This window comes from Pimephales promelas, chromosome 14 (assembly GCF_988280905.1).
Source record: "Pimephales promelas chromosome 14, fPimPro1.hap1.1, whole genome shotgun sequence".
Lineage (NCBI taxonomy): Eukaryota > Metazoa > Chordata > Actinopteri > Cypriniformes > Leuciscidae > Pimephales > Pimephales promelas.
This window is the reverse complement of record NC_142782.1, coordinates 19671058-19691612: the sequence shown is the minus strand read 5'-3', so window position 1 is coordinate 19691612 and position 20555 is coordinate 19671058. Positions and strand designations below refer to the sequence as shown.

General features: G+C 38.4%; 1 protein-coding gene across 2 annotated transcripts in view; it reads left to right on the top strand.

Moving 5' to 3' along the window:
- Window positions 1-885: 885 nt before the first annotated feature.
- Window positions 886-20555, top strand: part of ptch1 (patched 1) — a 63347-nt gene continuing 43677 nt past the window's right edge. Inside the window, exons 1-2 of one of the 2 annotated variants that reach the window (XR_016146504.1) lie at window positions 886-1452; window positions 3390-3582. Coding sequence is in view for 1 of the 2 variants with exons in the window: in XM_039679968.2 (XP_039535902.2) it covers window positions 1285-1452; window positions 3390-3582 (361 nt within the window). In the remaining variant the exon portion in view is untranslated. The remainder of the gene's footprint in view (window positions 1453-3389; window positions 3583-20555) is intronic. The other variant, XM_039679968.2, reaches the window with a different exon arrangement.

Below are 20555 nucleotides of genomic sequence, written 5' to 3'. Positions count from 1 at the left end.
TCGTTTCGTACATTGAATGAACCAAATGACTTGGAAAAAGATTCGTTCATTTTGATGAACGATTTCGAACAGGAGAGTCACAAACGTGCGTCAAAGAACAGAGCAAGGCGAGCATTTGAGTATATAAAACTTAAACTTTGTTATTTATTTATTAAATGACTGATCGTTTCGCTTGATAAGACCCGTATTCATCACCTTGAATCGTTTAAAGCCCTTTGAACAGTTTGGAGTTTGTACTGAAAGTGTCTTTTAGACATTGAACCGTTTGTTTCCCACTGAAGTGCATTATATGGAGAAAAATGCTGGAATGTTTATCAAAAACCTTAATTTCTTTTCGACTGAAGAAAGAAAGACATGGACATCTTGGATGACATGAGGGTGAGTAAATTATCAGCAAAGTTTTTTTCAAAAGTAAACTTTAGTCCTTTAACAAGAAAACCAAAAAAACAAGCAAAAGCAAAACAAGAGTAAAGAACTAAACAATAAGAAAGAAAGAAAGAAAGAAAGAAAGAAAGAAAGAAAGAAAGAAAGAAAGAAAGAAAGAAAGAAAGAAAGAAAGAAATCTTCCGTGCTCTCTTGCTTCCAGTAGTTTTCTCCATGTGTTTGTCTGGACGCCGAGTCTCGAGTTGAGTTGAGCTGAGCTGGACACAGCGCTTCGAGTCCAGCAGAAAGAGTGCTTTGCTTCTTTAAGACTCCCCTGAAGTTTGAGATGCACACACGAGGGCTCGCGGCTTGGGTGGTCCCTCTACTTTGGTGAGCTGTTGCTAAGCAGCTAATAATAGTCGTGTTTGCTGAGTAATTTTTGCCCTTCTGGAACCAATCAGAGCCCAGGAACCCCGGCCATCTGACAGCCCCGGAGGCGGGTTTTCGAGTGGTCTTCGCCACGCCCTCCTCCCCTTCTCCGAATGGAGAGTGATCTTTTTTCACATCTATTGAATCTCAGAGATCGCCTTGTCGTGCGGCCTGAGGAGGGACCCCATAGATCACAGAATGCTTCAGCCACCAAGAGATCGACGTTTCCACAGCATCTTCCACTTCGCCTTCTGAGATCGCGGACTTTCCAGCGGACGGCGTGAAAGTGGGGAATTGTTGGAGACCTCCAGGTTCGCGAAATGTTGGAATGGAAGGCGCAGACTCTGACTCGCCGTCTCAAACAGGAGTATGAAGTGCTTCGCGGATCTGGGCTCAACGAGAGACAAACTTGGTTTTCTTTGGATATCACTAAACGCTCGCGGGGAAATACACTAGCGCGGATAACGACACGTTCGGCGCAGACTTTGCAACATGGCCTCGGCTGTTAATGTCTCCTCCGAGCAGGAAAACAGAGACCCCGATCGGCCGAGGTTAACACGGAGAAATAGGGGCAACTATCGGACCGTCGCGGCGGATTTGGAGTATTTGCAGCGACCGAGCTATTGCGATGCTGCCTTTGCATTGGAACAGATATCAGAGGTGCTTTAATGTTTTGCCTGTTTGCATTTGGGCTTTGTGGGGAATCTCTGACAAAGTGCTCAACTTTAGAAGTCGCTAGGTAACGGGATAGCCACGGCGCCGATGGAGGGGTGGGTGGGGGTGTCTATGCGCGAGCCGCGAGGCAACCTGTACCCGCTTCATAATGTCCATCGGTCCCGAAACATTAATCGTAAACATAACTGTCAGACGTGAAGCTGAGCTCTGAAAGTAGTAAAGTGAAGGGTCTTAGAGATGTTGGTCCTGTGAAGCCCCCTTAGATAGATAGGATCTACACAGGGAGTCGTTTTCGTCCCTCACTGCTCAGGGCAGGCACGATCCATGTGGCTGCCCTCTTCCGTTCACAAATATTGTCGTAACTCCCTCTGTGATGGCTGCAGCACTTCCCAAATCACATCACATCGCATCGCGTCCCTTCAACTATGCGACCCACGTGCATCTCCGATATTACATGGCTTTGGATATTGTAACCGGTTTCCCTGATACAATGTCCAAAGGATGCAATCTGTCACATTGCAGTCATAGGCTACTCAGTTTAACGTATGCGTGGGACAATAACTCATTTGAATTATGCTCTTTGAATGCCGAGAGAATAGTACAAGTAGTATGGCAAGCTGTTTTAACATTTATTTATTAGAACCAAGTAGTACTTTTTGTGATTAGTTATTGTCATTATATAATTATTTTTATCTAGTCATCCTTTTTTATATAGTTAATTCCCTTAGTAATAACTATGTTTCAGACTTGGATAATAATTCGTAGTCCTAGTCACAAACCCAATAATGACAAATAACTTTTCTGTTTTTACTGGTAACATATTGAATATTTGCCATTTAATTCTTTGAAGATCTGTGGTTCAAATATAAACTGTTATTTCAATGTAGTATATGTACATTGTAAAACAATATATGAAATTATATGACAACATGTTTTACACTGCTTTAACTTATCTGAATAAGTTAAGCGTTTAAACTTTTTATAAGTTATGAAATAAACGTCCAAGTTGATTGTACTTATATTTTTAAGGCAGCAAATTTTTTTTTACAGTATACCATTTAGCAGCACATATTTATATGACTCCTGAATCTATGTAATTAACATTCTAAGACTAGTTACAGCTTTTTTTCTATGTAATGACTGATCAGTCAGAATGGCTGCTCTGTATTTTAATTATGATTTTTTACTAGTAAGATTATGATTGATTCTAGTATAGCAACTTGAATGCACACTAGTGTCTATTAGATATGTTTTAGTGTGTTTTGTTAGTTCTAGGAAAACTGGAATAGATGGTAGTATAAAGAAAATGAATTATTACAAGTAAGAATGGAATAGGTACTATTCTGAAGTTGATATCGGAACATGATATAATTCAAATTTTCCACCACAACAGAATAGTTACAGTGACTAGTTGTAAGTAAGTTGTACTACTGGTATATAATAAATAGATACGTCCAGTGACACTAAAAAAGATAGTCTCTACTGGATTATTTACTGGCAATAGTATAAAAGGATGCAGCGAGTAACTAGTAGTAAAAAATAAGTGCTTGCTATAATGATAAAATAGTTTTAAGGGATACATGTTAAAATGGCTTGCCATAGGAACAGTGCTTGAAAGTGTGGATGGAGGGGGTACTTTTAAGACCTTATGAGTGCGCATATATATATATATATATATATATATATATATATATATATATATATATATATATATATATATATATATATAACCTTAATTGTTTACATTTCAAGTATTTACTTGAATTTCCTTATTCCTTATACTAGACTTCCTTAAGACGAAGCCCCCCTAAGTGCCAATTTATTTCATATACTGCATTTAATCGAAAAATTAGCGACGGAATTTAGTTTATCTGTTGAACAAGGTGATGCGAGTTTAATATTTCCTCTCTCTTGTCTTGTAGGGGAAGGCGACTGGGAGGAAAGCTCCGCTTTGGTTGAGAGCAAAGTTTCAAAGACTTTTGTTTAAACTTGGCTGTTACATACAAAAGAACTGCGGAAAGTTTTTAGTTGTGGGCCTTTTAATATTTGGAGCTTTTGCTGTTGGCCTAAGGGCAGCTAATCTGGAGACGGATGTGGAGAAACTCTGGGTAGAAGGTAAGAAGCTGTTTTTCTTTAATACGTTTTCCCCTCAAGTGTAATCTAAAGGCAGACATGAAGCAGTGGGTGTGGGGGGTCTGTCATGTAAGCTCAAGCAATTGTTTATTGTATTGAAGTCTGGCAGAAATCCAGATTAACGCGTGATAAGAATGTTTTTCGCTTCGAACTTGCCTCGCGCGCACGAATGCAGTTTGCTTATGGAACATTAGGTACATGGCGCGCGAGCGCGCCCGCCGATTGTTTCCAAGTTCGATACATCAGTGGATATTTGATTTAGAAAGCACTGTGAGTGTTTTTTTAACACGAATAGCCGCCATTTTGTGAGTGTGTGCGAGTAGTGTGTGTGTGTCTGCCTCCAGCAGTTGAATCTGATCCGTGCTGCTCACAGAGCCTGTGTGTGGTCCTGTTTTGGACAGCGTTCAACTTTCCAAAAAGATTTGTCTCAGAGTTTCAGCAGGAACCGAGCGAACTACAAGGAGAAACGTGCACTCAGACCCGACACAGACTACAGCTCATAGGCTATTTGAAGAGAGTTTGAAAGAGAGTTGTTTTATTTTATGAATAAGTCAATTGTGAGATGTTTGGGCCGTAGTGTGGGTGGTGATTTTTTTGAAGGGGGGAGGGGCAAATAGGCCTTGCCGCTTTGATCTACATTCCTGCAGTTTAAAGAACCTTTGAAATGACCACGGATGATGTAAGAGCTTACCTTATAATTGATTTCACAGGCATTTTTATATTAAGTTATTTTAATTGGATAAATTGGCCTTCAGTGTGTTTTTGGATTGTAAATACACGCCATGTTCTGGGACTGATATTAAAGTCAGTGGTGTGTGTGTGTGTGGTAGATTTATGAAATGAGACTGTTGCCTCTCAGTGTTTAGTATTTAGTCTCATGTATATTCCTGTTGCAAATGCTAATAATATTTGCATTTAGATGAACAATCTTTGCATTTTAAGCATTTTTTGTTTTTATTTAGTTGTAGATTGTTCATTTCAGGATGAAATTTGTGATGTCTGAGCGGGTGAGCTGTTATATTAGTTACACCATTTTGACCAGTTGACTGGTGCTATGGCTGCAACAAACGTTTATTTTGATAATCGATTAATCTAACGATTATTAGAACAATTAATCGACTAATTGCCGATTATTTTGCCGTCTAATCAGTACGTTTGGAAAGATTATTCTGATTTTCCAATTTGTTAAAACGTTGAGTTATACATATTCTTACTATAATATAAAAAAGAAAACCAGTTCAGCTTTTAAAATAGTTGTTTTAATGAACTTAGAGCCAACAAAACAGGTTCCATTCTCTTTTAAAGGGTAACTAAACACCAAAACAACTTTTTTTAGTTAATGATCTGTAAGAATGGAGCTTCATAAATGCTGTTCATTGATTCGAGTACATTTTTTGACAATTGAGTATAAAGTGTTTTGATTTTCAAATATATGGTGTAAAAACGTCTGAGTGCTGCCCTCTTCAGGTTAAACGGAAAGCTCCTGCAGTAGGGGTACTTGCTGACGTAGCGAACTCTCAGACGCACTCTGTCACACCCTTGGTGCGAGCTCACCACGCCCTTGGCAGCCCCTGGTATAAAAGCATCTGGTTCCGTCAAAACTACTGTAGCGAGTCAGGAGTTGGATTTATGAATATTGAAAACGATCAGGATACTATAGCATATAATAGCATCTAGTTAGCATAGCATTTATATAGTTATTTAGATTATTTTTGAAAACGACCAGGATAGAGTATTGTTGCATCTATTTAGCATAGCATTATATAGATAATTTAGATTATTTTGTGTAGCTAGTAGCATAGTACAGTTAGGATAGCTTCAAGTTAGCATAGATTTATCAGTGTTTAGTACAGTGATCAGGATAGTAACGGAATAGAGGTGGACATGGGCTTCTCCACACGCAGTGCCAAACACTGCTCGTCCTGCATGGACTCCTCCACCGCAGCGGCGTCTTGATGTGAGTGATCATGGATATTTTAATCACAATTTATGGTTAGGATAAAGTTAATCCTCTAGGGTCGACAAACGAGCCGGTGCATTTTGCTGGATTTTTTCATATAGCGGCATAATATCAATAGCGTGCGCTATTGAGATCAACTCGACGACATAAGTCATCAGATGCCGGTCGCGATGCGGGAGTTAAGACCGCAGTTTGAGCCAGCGGCTCGAATGGATTTGGCCCTGTGTATACATACAATTCACCCTCATCCACTTCAGGTGAAGGTGAAAGTGAGGGAGAAAAGTCCTCGACTTCAAATGGCCGCTCTGTTGCAAAGGCAGCTATTGAGTCACTCCAGACTAGTCTCGCTCTATTTTAGAGTCTGACAGCAGCTGTCACTCACGGCGGGTCTCAGGTGCACGCCCCCTAGCCCCGCTGGGGTCTGCCCATTTTTTCAGCATTTTTCAAATATTGCTAGTGGGTGGAGTCAGGCTCTGACCAGGGGTTTAGTTACCCTTTAAGTTTTCAGATTTCCAAATCACACACAAATGCTCTTTAAGCATTGTTAATAGCACCACTGGTTTTCTTAACTAAAACAGAAAAGGGTAATTTACTTCAGGACACAAAGAATGGTAAAATTTTAATCTGCAAACCATTATTATAAATATAAAATTACAATCGTTTTTTTTTCTTACATGAAAATTGAACTGACAGAGACGTTCTCATTCACCTTAATTTACAGTATGAAAAATAAAAATTAACTGCCATGATATTCTTCCTAACATCTCCTTTTGAAAGTCTTCATGTTATGGAACAATATACAGGCAAGTGATAAGACTATAATACCTAATAGTGTTAACATTACAATAATAAAAACAGCCCTGACTCCTAAGCTCAATCAAGCTTTATTCTATGCAAAATAAATAATCACATTACTGCAATTATATTATTATTGATAATATTATTACTATTATTAGTAGTATTGCATTGTCAAATAAAGAGATTTACAATACATTACCACTAGTTAGCTCCAGCTGGAGAACACTCAATTCTCACCAGCTCCTCTTTTGACGGGATGTTTCTTCTTTAAGTGCTCCAACATGCATGTTGTGCTCCCTTGAAAAGCAAGTTTCGCCTTCCATATATTGCACACGACAGTATTGTTGGTTTGAAGTTTTGTGAAACTTTCCCCAACCTTGCTAGCTCGGATTCGTTTGCACTCCGTCATAATTCGCGCTGTTTTTTCTTTACCGCAATAGCGTTTGTAGGGCTGCATTGCACTCTAGCGCCACAACGCCGTAGCGGTCAAATTGCGATATTGCACGCCTTTACATTAGGTCACTTGAGATCAAACGACTACTCGACCACAAAGATATTTGTCGACAATTTTTTATTGTCGACGTTGTCGACTAATCGTTTCAGCCCCAACTGGTGCGCTATGATTGGTGACCATTGTCAGGAGGATAAGTGACCAAACAGATAGGCTGTCCTGTCATGTGACTTTTTGCCAGTATTTTTCAAGAAAACAGGTGATTTCTCCACTAATTGATCTCATGTTTAGCATAATATGACTCTTATATTGTTTTTATACTGTAAATTATTTTTATCATTTTGAGGTTTTTATCAGTTCCTCTCTTGGAGTCCCACTCCATGGCTGTAAATTATAACTAAATATAGCAAATTAAATTATCCACGAGTCACGACTAATATAGATAGTGGCCAAAAGTGATGTCTGTTCTAGGGTAATTTACATATTTAGTCTTGTATTCAAATATATAATTTGATAGGCCTAATATTTACATCAAATAAAGATACCAAAATTGTATGGATATTTTTTGGCCACAATGTCTAGAAAGACTTTATTATTTAACACATGCAAAACAAAAGAGAACTAACAAATACAAAATATTAATGACTGCCTATGTAGTTAATGTATGCATTTTTTTTTTTGTAGTAAAATATATCTTTTAAATATATTTTGATGGTTTACTAAATGCTACTTTTTGGCTAACACACACAGACACACACTATACGTATTATACTACTCTATATTTATATACTTTGTCAACTTTTTTTGAGAAACTAGAGAAGGTAATAATTTAATTGGCTTTATTAAATAGATTTGGCCTATTTTCTTTTACTTTACTAATTTTTCCTTTAGCAGACACTTTTGTTTTTCTTCATCCAGTGCACCTTACAGTTCTACTTCCCCCGGAGCAGCTTAAGTGATTGCTTAAAGCATCTATAATGGAGCGGTTGCAGTAGCAACCTAGATCCTAAAACCTTAGTCTAGCCCTCAAGAGAAAAATGTTTGCGGTAATGCTAAAAATTTTAAGTACTTAAGCTGAGTGTCAATAATCTTTAGTAATTATTCTCAACATTAAAGTAATTTTTGTTGAATGTGAACCTCATCACAAACACCTTACCCAGAGCTTTATCCTCTCTCTCTTCAGGGCTTTATTTTTGTTGCTCACTTCCACATTTCCTTTCCAAAAAGTGCAGGAGGTTTGCAGATGAAGTATGACAGTCGGTTGCTGGACACACACTCACTCACACCTCAGTTGTTCCCATGTCGAAGCACATGACAGCTTCCAGATGCAGTAACATCGAGACCTGTTTGTTTAGATTAAACTCCACAGCTGAGGGATAGATTAGTTCTGGTTGGCCAGGTTCTGCGCTGGGAGATGTCGGCCCAGCGTCCATTAAGATGCATGTTTATGTTTCGTTTGGAACAGTCTTTTGCTAGCGACCTCCAAATGACCCTTCGTTGAAGCTGTGTCTCTTACTCTCCCCGAAGTTCAGCTTGAATGGGATTCAGTGTGATCTCATGTTGGCTTTCATCACTTGCCATTGAGGGCTGTTACGCTCCAACCATTATAATTTGTTTGGTTGCTCTACAGATTTTTTAGCGTTACATGATTGATGTTGATAATGTTGCCATAGCTTTTCGATTCACCAGCAGATCTCACTGATCTGATATGGATGTAGCTTTGATGTTTTGGACTCTACTTTTTGAAGTTGTGGAGACTTGTGGACCTCAAGAAGACTTCTTCAGCTCTGATTCTGTGCAGAAAAAAAAGTCTGTATGTAAATGTATTTAAAGTCAAAATAATGGATTTTTTTTTTTTTTAGCAAATTTGCTGTTATTGTATAGCTCAACAATGTTTTTAAATGAATAAAAAAAGAATTGCAGATAAAATGAGTTTTTTGATTTTCAAGATCACAGGCTCCAAGTGTATTTTTTTTTTTTTTTAGAAAATACCAGCACTGCCTGAATTTAATTAAAACAGTTTCACGTAAACATTCGCCTTCCTGTATGCCTTCCCCTCCTGGCTGCTTTTGAGAAGGACCGCTCTTGCGGTGAAATCATTGAAATATCAGGGTTCGGGTTGTCCCATTCTCTCTTGCAGGGGGTAGGAGGAGTAGCATGAGGCTCAGGGCCACAAGGCTGTGTCCCTCAGGACCTGGGGTCATCGAGTGGAGACTCTGCTATTTAAAAGCTCATCTGATCCTGCCTTCATGACCAGGGTGCAGAGTGAGGGGTTCCAGCTAACGCCAACCATGATGAGAGAGGGTTTACTATAGTAGCCCTCCTGTGGAAGAAGAGCTTGATCGATTTAAAGGCATTAATGATTAATTTAACCAGCAAGATGTTTTTATACACCCAGCAGGGGGCAGTGTAAATTTATTAGATCAGTAATCAATGTGCAGTAAATCTGGGTATAATGGAAGACATGTAACTTGGGTTTATTTCATTCTCGCTTGATGTAGTTGTTGGTCTCTTTGAGTTCGAGTTTAAAAAAAAAATTGAGTTTTATGTTAACTTTATCAAGTTTTTCAGTGTTTTATGAGTAGAGCCATATTATTGTGTTCTTTTTTGATGTTTACTCCTGCTGGGGTTTTTTTTGGACATAAAGTGTAGGCTGTGAATGCCTTTACATTCAACAGATGTGGACATATTGACAAATCTCTTTTGGTTTTCCAGTGAAAACATGAGGACCATTAAAAGTTAACAGTGCATAGGAGTAAATAACCTGCAGTTCAAGTTAGGAAGAAGTTCACTTCTACTGTGAAGGAAGCTGAGGGATGTGACCTTCCCGTTTTGTGAAGAGATCAGGATTTATTGTTTAAATTAAATATACATTTCTTACTACAGTTACAAAAGTGATTGAGTTGAGGTGCAGTGAGATTTTCTCTTTTTTGTTGTTTGATTAGCATTAATGACATCAGTAAAATTTGGATGCCGTCACTTTAAGACCGACTGCACAGATCCATATGCCCATGCGTTATCTTAATCAACCATAGACTTCTCAACTAATTACGTTTACTTAAATACATAAATTACATAAATACAAAAAGACATAAATTACTGTGTTTACTGGCAAAAACATGGTCACTTTGTATACACTGTGTATTCAACTGCTCAAGCGTGATTATAGGTGGCAAAAAGCATTTAGTTCGGTTCTCACTTTATTAATGTGCGCTTGTCTCTCAGACAGCACTGAGAAACAGTCTCTCAGATATCGCATGCTTAGAGATAGAGACGACCAAAATCTCTTATCGGTTGACAAATTTCTACCGGTTAATCATGTCTACCAGTATATAGCCCACAAATCTTAACACACCTCGAGTGAAACCAATGCATGCAAAATCTGAGGTAAAATATATATTTTTTTAAAGATACCGCTCCAAATATACACATACTATATTTATTTTAAAATGTATAGTTAACATAACAGTAATTTAAATGTAGCCTTTGTGAAAATATAAAGCAAAACATTAAATATACAAAAAATGTAAACAACTAGGCTAGTATTTCCAAGTCCACTATCAGCAGTATGGTTTAATCAACTAGTCGTAGTCTTGCACATGTTTCACAGTGGATACTGTGACATTCTGGTTCATAGAAATGGCTGCTTTCTCAAATGTAACTGAGATTTTGTACCTGTTTTCTCCAGCAGGTGAAAGTTGTATGTCTGATTATGTTTGAGGAGCCTATTCATGTCAGTAGCACATAACAGTGCAGGAGAACTTGCAAGACAATGTAGCAAATTCCTCTGATTATCGTATTTTGGCCAATGGGCCTAGATTTGGGCCTTTCTCAATTGTAACTATGGGAATTTTCCCAAAAATGGGAATTTTTGTTTTCTCTGATAACTAAAAGTGCACCTCTTGTAAACTTTCCACTCAATTTGAGGTGACATTGATGTCTGTGGCACAAATAGTGTGAAGTTTAATACTTTGCAGTTCCTTAACATGCGTTTGATTTTCGTATTTTACACTGTCTATAAATCATGATTTCTTCAGCGGGAGCCTCGACAATTTTAATACTTGGCGCAAGTGTGTGTGAGACAGATACGAATGGAGCAACTCCTATCCGAAACCAGCATCCTGACAGCTCTCCAATTCCTGTGTTTATATTCTGCATACCTCCACTCCGTGTTATTCAAAAAACAGAGACACCAAAATGACGGAAAAGACTCATGCTTTCTGTCTCTCTTTCTCTCTTTCTCTCTCGCTCTCTCCTACTTCCCTTCCCCTCTCTTTTCTTCCTAAAGCTTTCACTGCAAGCCCCCCCCCCCCCCCACCCACAAGGTCTCCGCTCCTCATACTGACACCTCCCTCCTTCCCCTTCACTTGGGAGTCCATCCCTGGGATGCCAGATGTATTACAGAGTGAAGCGCAGCAATGTAAACACTGAGTCCTGCCATGGATGCCGGGTGGTCTGGCCCTCCCCCTCTTCACCCTCCCTCTCTCTGTGGCCGAGGGGCGGAGGAGTTCAGCGAAAGAGAGTGAGAGGGGGAGGGGAGCGTAGTAGCTGAAGTGTTATTTGTGTTTTGGTTAGAACGGCCTTTTTTCTGCTAACTGCTGCTTCGGTTAAAGCTTTATACGTATGGGCCAATGTACTATGACGTTCAGCCTACATCTAGACCAGTTTCCTTTGTTTTTTGGGAACAGTTTAGTAAACTTGTTGTGAAAATTTAAACTTTCCTTAAAAGATGCCTTTAAAGCCTCGTTAACCTGCAGGAAGTGTTCGATATTTTGCTTTATCGGCAACGAAGGAAAGGAAATGGATCTTTGTAGAGGGTTTTTAAGCTGATGAAATTGTTGTGCATGTGAATGTAAAACCATAGTAGAAGTGCATCTGTTGCAGCTTTTTGCATATTATTGATTTAAGTTGACTTATTATTAGGGTTGGGAATCATAAGGCATTTTCCGGTTCCTATTCAATAAAAATGATTTAAAAGAAGGGAAAAATGCACAATCCTTTTTTGTGTTTATTTCTTATACTTGTCAAATGAGTTCAACGGACTGGTAATGTCAACAAATTCAACATATTAGCAATTAATGCAAAAATAATACATTTTTCTAACGGAAAAATCACCCGACCGGTGTAAAGCAGTCCGAGTACAAACGCTTATTACAGGCTTACTGTAGTGATTCAGGATAAGACGAAAACATGGTTTGAAAAAAGGCATTCATGATATACGCTCATTATATAAATGTTGTAAATTCTGAACACAAAAAAGTTACAGACTTTAACAGTCATCTTTATGAATGTTTTGAAGCATCAGATGTAATCGTTACACTAGTTATTTGAAGTTACTTTCAAAAGGTGATTTACTCTATTTTGGTTGCTACCGTAGACATCATTGTTTGTACTCAAACTATAAACTTTTATCTTAGTAATTCTGTGATCATTTGAATATTTGTAACACAGAAATATATTGATACTGTATGGTGGAAAAGACTGTGAAAGTAAAGCTGTTTCATATTGACAACTGCTCTTTCTGGGTCAGCGACAGCACAAACAGATTTGAACGTTTCGGTGGGAAGTTTTTGTCATTCAGGAATAAGATTGCGTGGGTGTTTGAATCAAGATCTTTTAAAGATAAATCATGCAGCTCTACTGTCTTTAAACTCTCTCTCTCTGCCTTGATATCGTTGACGCAAAACGTATACGAGTAGCGCGAGGGCTTTTCAGCGCATTCACTGCTATTTTAATATTCATGAGGATATTCATATTCTATTTTAATATTCATGAGAATATTTATATTCTATTAAAGGATAAAATTCCAGCACTTCATCCACACATCACACCAGAACCGTTTTCGGAAACGAAACTTAGGAATTTCGCATGTTTCCGGTATTTTTCAAAAACATTAACGGTTCTGTATAAGAACCAATTTCTCGGTTCCCAACCCTACTTATTATATTATTATACTAACTTAGATTATTGGTTGTCATATTCAATTTTTTGACAGTAGACACTTGTAATCAGCCAATCAGACTCCAGGATTCCAGAGAGTCACGTAATAATAAGCGATTATTTATTTTAAAACCCTGACTAACTGGAAATGTCCCAGTGATATCTTATTTTGCTGGAGCTCGCCGAATGAGTGGGTAGGTGTGCACACTGATCCCCCAACCTCAAGTGTGCACAAACTCTCTCACACACACACACACACACACACTTTTCCTAATGCTTTTTGTTGCAGTGCGATCCAGTTCATTTGAATAGTTTTTTCTTAAGGCAAGGGACTTGAATGAAGCCAGCAACGTGGAAAAATCTACCCATTCAGGCCCCTCTGAATGTACATCTCTGGATTGCAGTAAGCTGTATTTGTAGGCAGCGGACTGCTAAATACATCCATTTTTCGCGGAGCAGTTCTGGACAGGTGATTAGCATAATTAGAGGAGAGCTGGCCATACATATGGTAATGCGGTGTGGAGTAAATGGCAGCTGCGGTGTAAAATTTGTGTCAGGGGTCGAACAGGCTGCTTGGGGGCATTGTGCTACAGCTGCGGGTCAGGGACTCTCTCTCTCCCTCACTTTTTCTTTTTCTCTCACTTTCACTTTCCCTCTTTCCCACCCTTCGTATCTCCTTTGCGAAAGGTGGATAAGTGCATGGTGAAGGTCATGGACCGGTGTATGGAGGACTTTGCTCTATTTGTGGATATGCTACCTAATTTTATCGCTATTAAAACTGACGTCTAGAAACGGCAGTATTATTTTTCTTCAATCCAAACAAAATGTAGGCTAATAAATACTTTGAAGGCAGCTTTCTGGTTTAGATGCGAGCTTAGCCGTCAGCGGCATGTTGAAACTGGTGCATCGTTAATGAGGCCATTTGTGGTGCGCTACAGTTTGTGCCTGGATTTGTGTGAGAGAGAGTTCATGCCGCTATGACCCTGTGCAGAAACTTCCGTGCGACCACAGGGGGTCTTCTCTGAGTTGTAGTCTAATCCAGCTAATCCCGCCTGCAACACAGTCATAAAAAGTTCCTCCCTGTGCCGGCATTGCCACACACAGGACCCCCCCCCCCCCCCCCCAATCTAAAAAAGTTGCCATAAGCCACTCCATCCCATCATGCAGCGACCCCAGCAACCGTTCTTCCCGGCCCTCCAGCCGAGTGATTGGCGTAGTCGGCGGGATAAAGTGGTGGGCGGTAGGGGAGCTTGCAGTAGTGTGGAGTTATGTCATGATCTTCAAGGGGTTGGTTGGGTGCAGTGGTTTTAAATGTGGTGGAGGGGAGGGGGGGTGTGGGTGGGATGTTTCTTTTGTACCAAACCCCCCACACCCCTCTAAAACAGGCCACTCAAAAGCCACTCTGCAGCTGAATGGTGAGAATAGTAATGCGCTTGAAAACTCTGGGCAATGGGAGAGTCCTTGCAATGGCAGCTCCCCCTGTTTGTGAAAGGGAGGTTCAAGGGTTAATGTTATGCAACAAACTGAATGGGCCCAGTGGAGGCACCAACACACACTGACATGCACACCATATTCACTGGCTGTCCTCTTGCATACCTGTGGGTTAGACAATATGGAGGGTTTCGGTTTTACATATAAAGTCCTCTCTGCTGTCTAAAGTACCTACATATTAGTTAGTGAAGGTGATTATCTGATTTCTTTATAGGTGTCTCAGCTGCTGCACATTGTAGCGTTTTTAATACCTGGTTAAATCATAGCGTTCATGCCATGTTGTAATTACTGTGATTGCGAGATGGCATCATGTTACGTTCCAGGAGCTGTTCATCGGATTTCTGCATTTCTGTGTCAACGCTATCAACGGCAAAATTAATCTGCAGCAGTCAGGTGGTACAAGTCAAAACTCTCTAAGTTTGTTTACGTTTATTATTATTGTTGTGAGCTTTGAGACACATGATGCTTTGCAAACTGTTTTGGAGGAGGAGTGGCTTTGGAGATGCTCTGAAGGGAGGATGGGATCTAATGCTTTCTTGCTGTTGCTAGCCTTTATAAAACCACACCTAGCTTTATTGTTGTCTTTTTTCCTTACATGTATAGCATACAGATAATAAGTTGCTTTATTACTGCTTTTCTTGGGGAACATTTCATCAGATAAACTCAGCTGATTCTGATTTTCATTTCTAGAAATGTGTATATTATTAATTAAATTTCATAATTATGATGGGAATAATAACAATAATAATAAAAATTATCATTATAATTAAGAATTTTAAATAATTAATTAATTATGAATTCCTATTATTATTATTATTATTATTATGTGAACAACACTGTTGTTTTTAAAGATAGTTATGAGAAGATAAATAGTTCTGGGCTCTGGCCCAGGTTCCAGTCCATTTAATTTATTCATTCTAGATTTGTGTGTGTGTGTGTGTGTGTGTGTGTGATTTTTGAGAAAAATAACTTTTATTACAACAAATATTTCTTTTGAATGTCTATACTTTGCATTGTCAAATATACTGTCATATTGATTTAGATATGACTTGTAATTCAAGATCCACTCTAATTCAGAAAGTAAGTTGTTAAATTAATTCCAAAAGATTACTCATGAGTTCAAGTTTGATTCATGAGATTTTTTTTTGATTGGTTTGTTAAAAAGAGTAATAATTGAATATCCACTGGTTCTCGATTCCCAACCTTATTTTATTTTTTATTTTTTTGATTAATGTACTGCATACTCGATAATGCGGTCAAGAACATCAAGGCCCGTACACACCGGGACGAATATCAGCGCGCGTTATTCGTCAGCGTTTTTCAACACGTTTTTTGTGTTCACACCCAAGCGTTTTTCGCTGACGATGAGCCGAATGAACATGCAAATTCATTCCCTGACATTAGATGGCGCTTAATGTAAAACAGAAATAATAATAGAATACTATACTAGGGTGATCATATTCATGTCTCAATGTTTTATTATGACAGATAGAAAAAAACCGAATGAAATAATGATAGAAATAATGTCTTCTGTATTAGAAAAATATATAGGCCTAAATAATAAATAACTAAAAGAAATGCCTCCAAATGTAACAAAAAATAGCTCTCACAAACTTACAAAAACGAACTAACAAAATCTATTTATATCTTTAGTTTTCATCCTCTTTATCTTGTTTCTTCCTCGTCCACCTTTGTCCATCTATATTTTGCTGTAGGACTGATCTTTCCCAGCAGTTTTTGTTTGAAAACCAGGACATTTTCATCACTTAAAAACAGTCAGGACAGGACGTGGAAACAGGACGTGTGTAACGCAAAGTTGAGATGTTGCCCAGAGATAAAAACATAGCAGTTGTCGGATGAACAGGTGCACGAGAGACGAGAGTTGTCGTATTTCCCCGCGTTTAATAAAACCACTCAAACGTTACACTCGTCATCATACATGGGGATCGAGCGAGAGAAAACAAACAAACAAACATCTGGTCACAATAGAAAAATAAAATAAAAGAAAGAATACAAAGAGTCGGCACAGCGGTTCTCTCCTCTCCTCACTTGTCAAAATCTAACTGACATTACGCACACACTATATGCAGTTCTCATCTCAACTCAGATTTCTATCAAGCACAAAGTGACCGTTTTACACATGTCCAGGGAAAACAGGACTGTTGGTCACCCTATACTATACTATTACAGAAATACTAATATAAATATTTCTTATAGCTCTTTGTGCTACGAGACCAGCAGCTCAACATTCATCTTGCCCATAGGTATCTTATCTCTTCTTCGCCGTATGTGTGCTCGGCAAGACCGTTTTGTGTTTGAGCGCCCTCAACTTGTGTTTTACTGTAACTTCAGAAGTACCAGACACGTGAGCAAACCCGCCGATCTCGTTGGTCGGATAGGTTTAGACGCGGCGCGTCAAACCAAAAAAACGAACCCGAGGCGTTTTTTTAAAAATGACGCTTTTACGCGTGGCGGTTTTCGCGTCGGTGTGAACACTCACATTGGCGCCCATTGTTTAGTCACGAGGCGTTAAACGTCGACGAATAACGCGCGCGAAATTCGTCCCGGTGTGAACAGGCCTTCAGGACCGCATTCTTGTAGTGCATGAAGTAGAGCATACACTATTTTAAGATGAAGAGGCTCTCTGTGGTTTTAAACTGCTTTAACTAGTGTGCTCACTCACATTATTAGATGCTGCTTTTTATATAATACATTTCCTCTTATAAATTATTATACCACTTGGTTCATTGGTCCATTGGGGCAGAATGCTTTCTCACCTCAACCAAACTGCCCCAGAGTTTCTTTTCAATCAGGCCGAGACCACCTCATTCAGGTGTGGATCCAAGCACGATTGCTTTGTGATCATATGCCTAAACAAAACGAAGGGAGTAAACACCAGGTTCTGAAACAAATGCTCCAAACAACCCTGGTGTGAAAATGGCCTTAATCTCCCAGGAATATATCTACACCTGTTCATGTCAATACAGTTTATGGGCTTTTAGTTTTTATAGATTTGATGCACAGGATTTGACAATTTTGCTTTTTTTTTTTTTTTTTTTTAGAAGACCTTAAAACACACCTGCAGTCATGTTTGAATGAAATCACCCCTTGTTCTCTGTCATTCTTTCTCGTTCACATTTTCACTTGGTGTTAATTTCACACCTGAGGCAACTAGGCAAGGCCATTTGTGACCCCAGAACCTGTACGTCTCTGGAGGGGTGTTAAATTCTCCAGAGTTCAGGTCATAATATGACGTTTCCAGCAATATTGAAGTCTTTTTCTGTGAAGTGGGCGACATGCATTGTTATAGTTCCTTCCTGTTGCCTCTGTAGGACACACATCAGAGGAGCCATTCATGACATGTAGGTGACCCAATGCATGGTAATCCAGAGTGGAGACTTTTCTGATTGAAAGCTGACATCTGAGGCTGTTTCATCTCCAAACATGTTGGTGATCTCAGGGCCTCAAAATCAGGAACATGCTAAGCTTGTTAGCGATGTAATCAACCCGGTCCCAATAATCATGTTGAAGTAAAGCTCAGGCTCGCTTGAAGCTGCAATTAATGTGGATATTATAAACATGTCCCAAAACAAGATCAGATGTTATATTTGGCCCTGGGAAAAAAGAAATCCTTTACTTTCTCAGAGTGCTTGTAGACATTTGCCGCCTCCTCAGCCTTTTTCATTGGCAGGGTGGTCTGCCCTTAGAAAAAAGCATGGTTATTTTCAACTTTAATACAATTAAAATGGTTTGAAAGTATTCAACGTATGTCTGTCTTGTGAATTGGAAACCATTGTTAAATTGGATTATAGCTTATAAATTGTTACAGATTGCTTTACACAGCCCTTCCTCCAGAGCTTGAGTAGGTTAATGAGAAAAATACATTTTTTTTGTTTTAGTTATCAGGCATTTTGTGTTTTTGAAGTTTTAGTGGTTTTGAGGTGGAAAACAGAAAAAAAAGAAGCTGAATTGGTTGCAAATTGTTTTATTTTTTGTTGTTTTATGCCTGCTTATGCTGCGTGAAATCGAGACCATTCTCACATGTTCAGAGTGTGGAAAAATTGTGTGGAGTCTAAGACTTGTTGCCACACACAACTAGATGGGAGAGGACTTTGTTTAAAACCTACTTGTGTCGAAAAACATTGGTAATTGCTAACATATGATTCTGACTTAATTTTTCTTTGTTCATGTCCAGGGTTTTTCCTGGGTCAAAAATGACTTTGGTGGCAGCGGATTAACACGATCACACACACACACACACAATACAAAGTCTTACACACACACACACACAGAGTACAAAGTACACTATATTGTGAACTGCTAGCTCAGAACTGACAATAAATCTAAAATAAATTAAATAAATGCAACACAGTTTGTAATATTAACTTATTCATAGAAAAAAAAAAATCACTGTCAAGATATCAAATAGTTCCAAGTAATTTGATTTATGATTGATTTAAAATCTGTAAATTGATGTGACTGATTTGAAAAGATAATAATATAATAAAATGAAGAACAACAAGCTATAATAAGTAATAAAATGAATAATAAAATTACACATTACACATTACATAGAAGTGGCAGATCTATTATTTTGCCTTTACACTCCAAGATCATTGGAAATACAATATCAGATTGTTTTGTTTTGGCCGTTTCTATCTATGGTTATCACTGTCAATCGGTTTCAATTACACATTTAAATCCAGAAACTTTCCAGAAAAAAAAAACAGATAGCGAGCAAAGATTGTTGCCATTATAATGAAGCTGTCAATTGTAACGGCAGGTATACAAAACTGCACTCTTACAAAAACTCCTGTTATAATCGATGAAGCTGCCTACTCTGTTCAATTAATTATTGATATTTTGTTTTTACATTTTTGGTTATAATGAAAGGATTCACAAGCGTGCAGAACTCACGCTGAAAAAAACCTGCTGTTTTGAGTTGTGTTGTGCATATTCTGACCAACTTAAATGCATCTTGATTGTTATTGAATTCGCTCTCAACAGATTTGTCTGTGATTGGCTCCAAAGCTCAACGCTAAAACAAATAGAAACCATTGACTCTCTTCACAGAGTGCTTACACAAACACTGAGCGTTTTAAAGCAGGCGGCAATCAGCGGGTACCCGTACATAGGGCTGGGCGATAAAACGATAACGATAATTATCGCGATATAATTTTCCTCGATAAAACGATATCAAGAGGTCGATAAATGTTCGATAATGTTTATGCGTCAAAAGTGGAACGAAACTCATTTAAACCGCGCGCGCCACACGGAGCATTTATCCGCTCGGGTCAAAGTCCAAATGGCAGCGCACTGAGTGCAGCGCGAGCTCACGCAGACGCGCCTCTGATCGTTTTGCTCACGAGATCCAGTGAGAAGCACTTGAGTTCAGCGAAGAACACAAATGTCAAGTTTAAACCAGTTTAAAGGCAGATGAAACACCGCTGACAAAAAGGAGAATCACTGCGTGCAACGATACAGTCAGAATCTGAATTGATACTGAATCCATTTAGCTTCCCATGGATTTACTGTAAGGTTAGCCTGGTAATATTAACTGCACCATGAAATGTGGGATATACATATTGTATAATATTATTAATGTAGACAATGTATTATGACTAATGGAATATAAGTACAGTATTTAATGTATTTAACTGTTAGGCTATTGTTTTTCATACAAAAAATACAGAAACCATAAAGTTATGCCATTATAGTGAGGAGCTAAGTTATAGGCTATAACTGGTTTTATCTGTGGTTATCATGATCTAAAAATGCATGATACTGGATGACCAATGGTTAATTTGAATACAACTCAAACAGTCAGAATATTACTTTTTACCACATTAAAATATGGTTGTTGCATAGGAAAAAAACAACAACAAAAAAACAGATGTTACTGTTTTTGTTAATGAACATAAATTTAAAGAGTAGTTTAAAAACACAATTAACACTCTGGTTTATACAACTTTCACTTAGTTACAAAAATCTGCCTTTAAACTTAAAAAAAAAAAATATTTGACATATATCGTGATAATTATCGATATCGACTGATATAAAAAAAATTATCGTGATAATTTTTTTGGGCCATATCGCCCAGCCCTACCCGTACATACCTCAGAACGGAAATTATTGCCACATTGAATAATTTTCTTGTCAAGACACCCATTTATACTGTGATATTATAAAGAAAACATGTTATTCGATTTCATATTGTCATTGAACTAAAGCAAATTAAGTTGCCTGCTTGAAGGTGCAGTGTGTAGACTTTAGAGGCACCTAGCGGTCCGGTTGCGAGTTGCATTAATGGCTTAG